This window comes from Xenopus laevis, chromosome 6S (assembly GCF_017654675.1).
Source record: "Xenopus laevis strain J_2021 chromosome 6S, Xenopus_laevis_v10.1, whole genome shotgun sequence".
NCBI lineage: Eukaryota > Metazoa > Chordata > Amphibia > Anura > Pipidae > Xenopus > Xenopus laevis.
This window is the reverse complement of record NC_054382.1, coordinates 51,099,476-51,109,898: the sequence shown is the minus strand read 5'-3', so window position 1 is coordinate 51,109,898 and position 10,423 is coordinate 51,099,476. Positions and strand designations below refer to the sequence as shown.

The 10,423-nt window shown below is 38.3% G+C and overlaps 1 protein-coding gene across 1 annotated transcript; it reads left to right on the top strand.

Moving 5' to 3' along the window:
- The first annotated feature begins 57 nt into the window (after positions 1–57).
- Positions 58–3,126, top strand: mrpl32.S (mitochondrial ribosomal protein L32 S homeolog). The gene is made up of 3 exons (XM_018269354.2): positions 58–189; positions 1,791–1,972; positions 2,600–3,126. Exons 1-3 carry the CDS (start codon positions 78–80, stop codon positions 2,849–2,851), a joined length of 546 nt encoding a protein of 181 aa, XP_018124843.1. The 5' UTR covers positions 58–77; the 3' UTR covers positions 2,852–3,126.
- Positions 3,127–10,423: the final 7,297 nt, after the last annotated feature.

Sequence of the window (10,423 nt, the reverse complement as noted above, 5' to 3'; positions counted from 1 at the left end):
AAGACAATGCGCATGCTTTGTTTTCAGAAAAGGGCGGGGTTACGGTGGCAGTAGGGGTAGAGGAGGTCGATGGGAACATGGCGTTATCCAGTGGGCTTGTTGGAGCTGCATTGAATTCATTGCTAAGATGTTGTCTGCGAGTCGAGCAAAGTGCATTGCGACTTTTGGGCTTCCCCCCTTTGTCTCCGGGTAAGAACACACTGTCTATGTACAAGGCGCTGTCACTGTACCGGTTATTAAGTTTACACGTGCACGTGTTATTGCTCTGAATGTCACCGCGCTCCTCCAACTAATGGAAACCACTGCTATCCATCCGGGGAGAATTATTTGTGTTGTGACTGTTAATCAGCCGACCTCTGTGTTCTTATAACTTTCTTTCAAAACGTATTGGGCTCATTGATTGTCAACCAATCCCTAGAAAAATCCGGGGACACTTCTAAACAATCCAACTGGAAGGGCTTCATTTCAAGGAAATCAGTGCAGCCCTGCAACATGCATGTATTAGCAGTGTCCCTGTTGTGTAGACGGTACTTTCTAAACAAAGTCTCTGGGTTCAAAAACTAACAGTGGGCACATTTTCAGAGGAGCTTAAAAGCTCTGTATTGCTTTGGTGCTTGCTGGGCTTCAATGGAATCTGGCCATAGAAATGATGGTGTCTTAGCAGGGAATTTTCTTGAAAAAAATACTGGCATTCCTATATATTTATCTTTTTTCCCTATTAATAACATTGGGATCAACCATCATTTTTACCGGCCAGGTGGCGAACCTAGGACAGGTACATTTGACCCATTTATCTTCTTGTGTAAAAACCAAACATGTTGTATTCTACAGAACTTATCTGCTGTCTTCTTTTTTCAAATTAAATGTCTGCCCCATTGGCTACACAGCGACTTATTTTATAAGCTATATTAGTTTTAGGGATGCACTGTACCCTGCTTTTCAAGATTCGGCTGAACACCGAACCAAAGCCAAACCCTTGCTCCAGGAGGAAACACCCGATATGGGTGCTGCAAACTTTTTCGATTATTTAGGGTTCAGATTAGGTTTGGCCAAGCTAAAAAAATATCTGAATCACAAACCATGTCTGGGATTTGATGCATCCCTAAAAAGTGTTTTAAAATTTTTTTACAAGTTCAGGGTAACATTATACAGTTATAGGATCTATTGTCAGCAAACCTGTTATCCAGAAAGCTCTACATTACGGGAAGGTTGCCTCCCATAGACTCAATTTTAATCAAATAATTACAAACTTTAAAACATATTCCTCTATTCTTTGTAATAACAAAACAATACCTTGTACTTTATCCCAACTAATATATATTTAATCCTTATTGGTGGGAAAAACAATCCTATTGGGTTTATCTAATATTAAATAGTTTTTTTTTAATATGGAACTCCAAATAACAGAAACCAAAGGTCCTGAGCATTCTGGATAAGATGTCCCATACCTGTTTTTTAAGTACTTTAAAGTACTTTAATTTTTTTGATGTTGATGGTCTGTTTGGCCCACAGCATAAGCTTTGTTCCCTCACTTACCCATATATATATATATATATATATATATATATATATATATATATATATGTAAGTGAGGGAACAAAACAAAAATTGTTGGCTTTATTCCGACGTTTCGGCTCCTAGACTCGAGTCTAGGAGCCGAAACGTCGGAATAAAGCCAACAATTTTTGTTTTTCACTAAAAGACCTGTGTGTGCTGTTCTTTTTTGCGTATAGACTACTGATTATAACCAGCACGCTAATGTTTGATGGCATTTTTGTATACGTGTTTAGGTCCAGCTCTGGCAGTCCAGGGCCCAGCATTCTGCCCCTTTCCAGATGTGCATTCAAATGATAAAGACTCTACACCAGGATTTCTGGATAATATTTTCTGGATGGCTGCACCTAAAAATAGAAGAACAATCGAAGTTAATCGCTGCAGGAGAAGAAATCCTGATAAGTTAATAAAAGTGAAGGTAAAAGCTACTTTTGTGGATTCTGTTCACATGTAAGATTGTTATGATGACACAGTGGTGAAATGCTGCTGCTTTTTTTTAAATAAACTTGTATTTTAGTTCACTGTCAGTTGTTTTTGTCGGGTCTGTTTAAGGGAGATAACTAAGCTTGTGTTGCATGGAGCATGTTCCCAGTTGAAGTGGTGGATTATATGGCAACAATGTTGTGGGAGTTTTTGGGTTAGATTATTCATCTTTACAATGTACAGTACTTGCAACAAAGGCATATAAAGCCACCTTTGGCAATGGGATGCTCCTGTATAAATTGATATTTGGTTACCACACAAATCAGTTTGCCAATTCAGAGCAAAGTGATTTATAGAAACATTAACTATATTCATTGCATTATGAAGTTTGCCCAGCCACCAGATTAAAGCTTTACTGAACATTATGTTCGTGAACATATTCTTTCAAGTAGTCTAGTATTTCATTTGAAGTTCTGTAACACTATTCCAAGCACTTCAGATGAAAAGTGGCTTATAACATCCATTGATATGCAGGACTTTTTTCTACCCCCTATATGTTTTGTAGTGCAGAATAAATACAATTTGTTTACAATCATGTTTACAATTTTTTTCTCCATTTCAGAACAATATTGACATGTGCCCTGAGTGTGGACATATCAAATTAAAGCACGTTTTGTGTGGTTTCTGTTATGGGAAAGTTCGAGAAGAGACTCGTCTAATTAGGGAAGAAATAAAGGCAAAAGAAGGTGGGCCCTTTAGAGCTCCCATAGCAGAGACAGTGGTCCTCTATGATGGTGAGAAGCCACGATCTAAGGATGAAGAAAAGAGGATTATTGAAAGAAGCCGTAAACGTCCATCATGGTTTTCTTATTGATAGGATTTTCTATTATTTGTTGTTGGACAAGAAAATAATAATAATAAGAAGCCATAACATTCCCCTGCGGTTTTCTTATTTATAGGGTTCTTTAAATGTTTTGTTGTTTAAGAAAGCTAACATATGTTTAATAATATGTTATATATTCTGCATTTCATTTATTTTCTCTGATAACTTTCCACACAAAATAGGAATCCGTTCCAGTTTAATGCATTTTCTTAACTCAATATCAAATATAATATATCACACCTTCAAACAGGAATTACAAAATAAAATACAAAAACTTTGTAGAACATTGTGCTTATGTGTAGTTTATTATGGATGCTAATAGCTATGTTTTTGCTTCACTGGGCGACAATCTATTGTCTCTAGGTCTAGGAATGGTTGGGCTGTGTGGATTAAGAGTGCTACTTATTCTCATAATTTCATAGCACTGTATATTTTGTTTGTTATAGTCTATACAGTATCCCCCCATATGTAATAAAAGTCACTAAGTTTGCCCAGTAGCAGTAACCCTTAGCAACCAATAAGATGTTTGCTTTTAAACAGGTGACCAGTAAATACCTGCTGATTGGTTGCTATGGGTTACTGCTCCCGGCAAACTTACTGTCTTATATTACATAACCCTATATCTATTGTTCTTTCTTCAAAGAAGACTGTTACGAATGTCATGATTGGTTGACCTAGCTGCCAATATGTGTAACATTCATTAACCATTACATTTTGCAACATGCTTTTAACTAGATTGCTAATTGGCTATTAGACATAATGATTTCATATTGGTCCTGGTTAGCAGTCTGCTTTGGACACTGAACATGAATAACAGATACTGGCATATCTACAAAAGGGCTCTCCGCATCATATTACATTGTAAAAGTTTTACAATGCATTATTTAAACTGTGCATATTTTAAACACTAACTTGATGCCACTTTCAGCATCTTCTGATGCTATGTGCTAGTTGTCACAAAGCATCCTAGAAATGCAAAGAGCAGTGATTTGTTTTCCTCTCATCCAAAGTATTGAAAGTATGAGTGAGATCTAGAGAGCTGTAGCCTAGTAAGATACTACTGTATGTGTAAAGCCTACTGGTGGGTGGGAAGCAGGGGAAATCAACAGGGCTGAACATCTTGTGTTCTGTGCCATGCCTAAACATATAGAAAATAAATGTAACAAAATTATTTTACTAATTATGTCTGCTATGCACCAGAATGTCCCTTTTTTTAGAGTATCTGTCCTGACTTCCCCACTCCCATTTAGTGAGTACGTTTTGATCCCCCACCAACACCGCAACTACCACACCTTTCTGACTATACCAGGATTATACAAGAAAGAGTATGGACTTGACACCTCCACAGGCCCAAAAGTCCATGGTTGTAGCTAGTTAGTTCATTTTCATTTTAAACTTATTATGATTAACTTTTAATTGTAGGTTAGTGTGTAATGTAATAAGTGCACATTTGCTTTTATATTCAAGGTGCATTGATTTCAGTGCTACATTTCTATAAATATCCTTTTTATTTTTAAGGAATAAAGGGAATGTTTTAGGAATTATATTGACAGTCCACTTTACCAAAGACCTGTAGGTGGCAGACTAGACATATTTTAAAATCCACATTGTTCTATGTTTATTGGGTATTACTGTTGTATGGTAGATTGGAATTGCCCACAAGATAAAAACATAGATCTTGCATTGCATACACCCCTGACTTTTTTTACAGGTTCATATCTTGAGCTGTCATCCTAACTGCTTACTTACTACACAAAGAAGAAGCTACAGTACCTAGCTGAGTGACGTCTTATCTGCAACATTCAGTGCACTGAGATCAAGTTCATCAAATACAAGTGTATGAACATTCAATAAAAATTTTTAACACGTAAAGAAATAGGATGCAAATACTCCTGAGCAATATGGGGCCCATTTATCATGATGTATAAATAAACAGCGTCAAATCCAAGGGAGTTATTTATTAGTCCAAATGCAAAAACTCGAAAATTTCGGTTTTTTTTCTTTACTATAAAATGAGAATTTTTAAGGGGTTATTTTTTAAAGTCTGAATGCCAAAAATGCGAGGTTTTTTTTTTCTATAAAATCCGAATTTTTAGTGAAAAAAAATACAACAAATTTTTCGGGATTTATTAGACCCCGAGGATGGAAAAACTCAGAATCTAAAAATTCGACATCTCAGACCTGCCAGGGTTGTATAGTAAGTCAATGGGAGAAGTCCCGAAGATATCCTGATCTGCTTTGGGTTTCGTTCAATAATCCGAAGATTTTGTGGTTTTTGTCAACAAGACAAAAGAGTTTTCAGGCAGAAAATACGGAAAATTTGTACAGCAAAATGAATTGATAAATAAGAGGAAATAACCGGTGCGGGTTTGGTAGGAGTAGATTTTTAGAAAATAATGAGAATTTTTATGAGAAATAACCCAAGTAACACAGGTCTAGATAATTTTGCCATTTATTTTACACTGTTATTTTGGTATTAATCATTTTGCACAGAATGATAAATACTATAATACTATACCCCCCGAACAATGTAGAGCTCTATAAAAATATGTTGCATAAAAAGCTTATACTATATATAAAACCCTGCTTCATGTAAATAAACCATTTTTATAATAATGGACTCTTTTAGTAGTATGTGCCACTGGGTAATCATAAATAGAAAAATTGCCATTTCAAGAAATCCGGGCCACCCCCCTGGGATTAAAGTTAAGTAAGATTTGCCTTGATAAAGCCAAAGGCGAAACGCGCGTTGGCATTTTAGCTCAGAACTGGATTCATAGCATTGCTTTTATAACTTACAGTAACCTGATTTTACCGCATTTAACCTCTTTTATCTCTTTTATTACATGGCTCTGGTGGATTTGTGGTTTTAAATGGAAGTTCGCTCTCCTGTTAAGATAGCAAGGTAAACCTGAGACCACAGTCCCCAGTGACCTATTTTCTCCCCGTGTGGGGTCCCAGGGCCTAGAAAAACAACCAGGCAGTAGTTTCTTGGGACCTCTCCACCTCTTCTCTATTTTCAATTTCCTACTTTTTTTTCTCATGCTGGTTTGGGTTTAATTCACTTCTATGGTATATTCTTATGGAAGATGAGATCCTTTTCGTTATAATGGAGGGTTCAACTTCAGAGTTTAGGCGCCGCAAAACCTACAGACTTTCATAATTCAAAGATAGGACTCTGGAGAACCAAATTGCTCTTTCAGTGATTCATTTATTCAAAAATGTGCACGACATGTTTCGAGCCTAGTGGCTCTTCCTCAGGTGCTTATACAAAATGCTGTGGGTAACCCAAACCCTTTTAAAACACATCAAAACAAACAAGATTGTCCATTCCAAACTGGCTAGACACATTCAAGTACATTGTAACACAATTATTTTTCCTTACAGAGCACTGCCATCTTCAGGCCTACTCCGATACTGCACCACAGATAAAGTACAATTACATGTTACAGTAATCGTTATACATTTAGGTAGTTGCCTACCTTTCAAGTAAACAGTCCATGTTGTATCGTTAACAAGCTGAAAGGACAAAAAATATACATTAGCTTTTACAGAAAACACTTATAGCTTAGTGCATCATTTAATCCCAATGGTTCAAGTGTGTTCAATGTATCTATCCATTTAGCCTCACGTTGAAGTAACAATTTCTTTCTATCCCCACCCCTAGTTGGAACAGGTATTTCCTCTAGTACTTGCCACCTTAGGCTAGCACTATTGTGCTTGTTGTCAAAGAAATGTTTACCTACTGGTGTATGGGTTTTAGTTTCTTTCGGATCATAATTAGTTATAGACCTTTTGTGTTCACCGATCCTTACTCTTACTTTTCTGGAGGTCTGGCCTACATACATCTTGCCACATGGACATTTAAGGCCATAAATAACAAAATCACTGTTACATGTAGCATAATGTTTCACTTTTATTTTGTTACCTTGTAAAGGATGAGTTACATTTTCACCCTTAAAGTGATCCTGTCATCGGAAAACATGTTTTTTTTAAAACGCATCAGTTAATAGTGCTATTCCAGCAGAATTCTGCACTGAAATCCATTTCTCAAAAGAGCAAACCGATTTTGTTATATTCAATTTTGAAATCTGACATGGGGCTAGACATTTTGTCAATTTCCCAGCTTCCCCAGGTCATGTGACTTGTGCCTGCACTTTAGGAGAGAAATACTTTCTGGCAGGCTGCTGTTTTTCCTTCTCAATGTAACTGAATGTGTCTCAGTGGGACATGGGTTTTTACTATTGAGTGCTGTTCTTAGATCTGCCAGGCTGCTGTTATCTTGTGTTAGGGAGCTGCCATCTGGTTACCTTCCCATTGTTCTTTTGTTTGGCTGCTGGGGAAAAAAGGGAGGGGACTATAGGCTATATTATTATCATAATTTGGTTTCAGTGTAATGCCAATAGCATATTACCTTTTATTTTATACCCATATGAATTGACTAACACAGGACCGCTTGGGACAACAATATTAAGCAACAACCCTCAACAAACTTCCTCAAATAGTTAAATGTATCTATCTATCCTGGGTACAGAGCTTTATACAATGTGTCTGATTTTGTAACCTAAACTATATGGGATACATTGTTGCATCCAGCCTAAGCGCCTGGGGAAGGGTTAGATGTCCTGCCATTATAGGCAGAATGATTTCTGTGAGTATAGAATGCTTCCGATGTTAGTACTTCAAACTACATTTCAAACCACACAGGATACACTGGGGTATTCCAAAATATGTATGATATACTGTAGCGTCCAACCGGATACCTGTGTAAAGAATTGTTGATCTGTCATGACAGGCAGAACTGTCTTTGACAGTATCGGATAAATTCATTGCCTATGACGCAAAATTCCCCTACGATGCTTTGCAGGCTTATTCGCTAATGAGACGTGACGCTAATCACGTCACTGCGCTCTCTGATTGGTCCATTTGAATTTGTACCGGTTGTCTCGCGGTTATAAATAGAGGCGCAATGCCGGCTCTCCACAGATGCCTTTGACAAAGCCCGTGACTGAACGGGCGAAACGCGCGTCAGGCGCAATTTTAGTTTCTGGCTAGGCAGGCGCCGGATAGGGACAATGATTACAGCCTGGGAATAATGGATTGGGAGGGTACTTCTTGAGGGTGAAGGGGTTGGTTATCGGATGATCCGTGGGGCGAACGAACGTGTTAATTACAATTCACAATCACTTGCCACTAAGGCTGTACTTAGGCCTCGACATATCAATCACCCTGCAGGGTGACTGTAGACCTGAAGGGAGGAATCCTAAGGTGGGAGAAGGGGTGGCATGTGGGAATTGATACCTTTTTAATAACATTAATCGTTAAATAATCGCAAGGACTGTGTGTTTCGCTCCAACCAACAGTCACTCTCAGGTGACCTTATCCCTCCTACCCCTGGCTTATCAGTCAATCAGCCTCCTGCCTAACCAACATTTTAATGTTGCTTTCTAGACTAATTTTATTGGTTATATTAAAAGTTAAGTTTTAATCAATACTTCATTTGCTTGCTCACAACATATGGATGGGAAGGTGCAATACAAAGGGTCATTTCTTTTTCTTTCCTTTTCATTAATAACCAATATCTGACCTTGCACACCATCTTTCACTTTGGATGATTGGTGCTCCCCAACTCTTCATCTATCACATATTTAATTTTTTCCTTATTCTCTCTTGGAAAATCTGGGTGTAGCACACGTCCCTTTGATTTTATTGGTTGTGTTAAAAACCATGGCAGCACCTCTTGTTAATATGCAATCCCGCTTTGAGAAATGGTCTACACAATTATCAGATGTTTTTCAAGTAGACACTGGGAATCAAGGCTCACAATCAGAGGGTAGTTGGAAACACCTATTATCTGAATACCAGCAATATCAGATTAGATTGACTAAAGCGTGGTGGTCAGTGTCTACATATGATAAATACATAGAAGGGAATATTATTCCCAGGGGTTTGCGAATTAGAACACTCCCAACTTTTGACACTCGAGATGAGAATTTCAAAAAGAGATGGGAGGAGGTGCTACATAATTGCTCTATGCAATTGCTTAACCTGACTCGAGAACACGAGCAGTATGTGGTAACACGAAAGCTCAAAGAAGAGACGGCACTTCTGAAAATTGGGTTTTATTCGTGTTCCTGCAAAAAACCTTACGCGTTTCGGGAGTTATCCCTTAGTCATAGGGATAGGGATAACTCCCGAAACGCGTAAGGTTTTTTGTAGGAACACGAATAAAACCCAATTTTCAGAAGTGCCGTCTCTTCTTTGAGCTTTCGTGGAATCTACAGTGGGGACACTGCTGGACTGAGCACCTGAATTGCGAGGGGGGAACGGTGAGCTGTGCGGTCCTTACCTCTTTTTTATGTATGTGGTAACAGATCTCACAACCAAGATCAATGATATTGAAAAACAGTTGTCAGAATATACTCATAATGAAGCGTATTTATCACGTATGTCTAGAATTAATGTGGAGATAGACCGAGTTGCACAGGAAATCATTGATAGAAAAAAACAGAAATACTTCAGAGACACCACAGACTATGCCATGGGGACAGTGTACAAATGGGGGCGGAAGATTAATAATCGCAATATGTCACAGAGTGATCTCTCGAGATCCGAGAGATCAGACGATGAGACCAGCTCTAATCCTACCAAATCTAATACCGCTGCACCTTTTTTAGGTACAGACAACATAAGAGAACTAGAAGGGGGGGAAGAGAGCTCAGAAACAGAGACAAATGGGCCTATCGGCGCCAGAATCACTGGGAACGGGGATGGCACAGGGGGAAGAGAACCCAGAGACACTGAATATCATCAATCTCAGCGATCATATCCTCTCAGAGAGTCAAAGCTCTGTTTTAAAGAGAGGATTATCTTTTTCTCCCAGTCATGATTCGAAACCCTTTACCCTATACAAAGATCTCTTCTTGTTTTGTAGAAAACTTCTACTTAAAAAACATTTTCACAGTGAGTCTACCCACAATGACCATGTATTTCCTTTAATGGCCATGCCTGACCCAGCCAATCCACATGATCTAACATACCAGACATCTAACATGGGGACTGAACAAATAGCTTTCGATCAAGCAGTATTAGAGCTGACTGATTTGTTGGCTGAACAGAGTAATGTTCAGAGATCCTTGAAACCAAAAAGCAAATACATGCCCCCTAGAAATATAAGTTCAGCAGTGATCACTTTTGGTGAATTAGTCATGAGGGATTTTATGAATATACCCAGTCAGGGTTGTGATAACCTTAATCAGGAAGAAAGAGTGGCTATACACCAAATATCTACATGGCAGGATATAGTCATCAAACCCTCTGACAAGGGAGGCAATGTGGTCTTATGGCCACGAGTAATGTACTTGACGGAAGCACTCAAACAGCTCAATGACACGGCATGTTATCGCAAACTAACAGGTGACCCGACTGTGGGATTCAGAACTTTATATAATAACTTGATTGCGGATGGCTTACAGACTGGTCTCATCACTGCAACGGAATCAAAAGCATTACATAATACTGTATCTGTGACCCCAACTTTCTACATGCTCCCCAAAATACATA

Coding starts and splice junctions, on each gene's coding strand:
- mrpl32.S (XM_018269354.2), top strand. CDS start 78: ATGGCGTTATCCAGTGGGCTTGTTGGAGCTGCATTGAATTCATTGCTA. Junction 190..1,790: donor CTTCCCCCCTTTGTCTCCGG/GTAAGAACACAC, acceptor ATACGTGTTTAG/GTCCAGCTCTGGCAGTCCAG. Junction 1,973..2,599: donor ATAAGTTAATAAAAGTGAAG/GTAAAAGCTACT, acceptor TCTCCATTTCAG/AACAATATTGACATGTGCCC.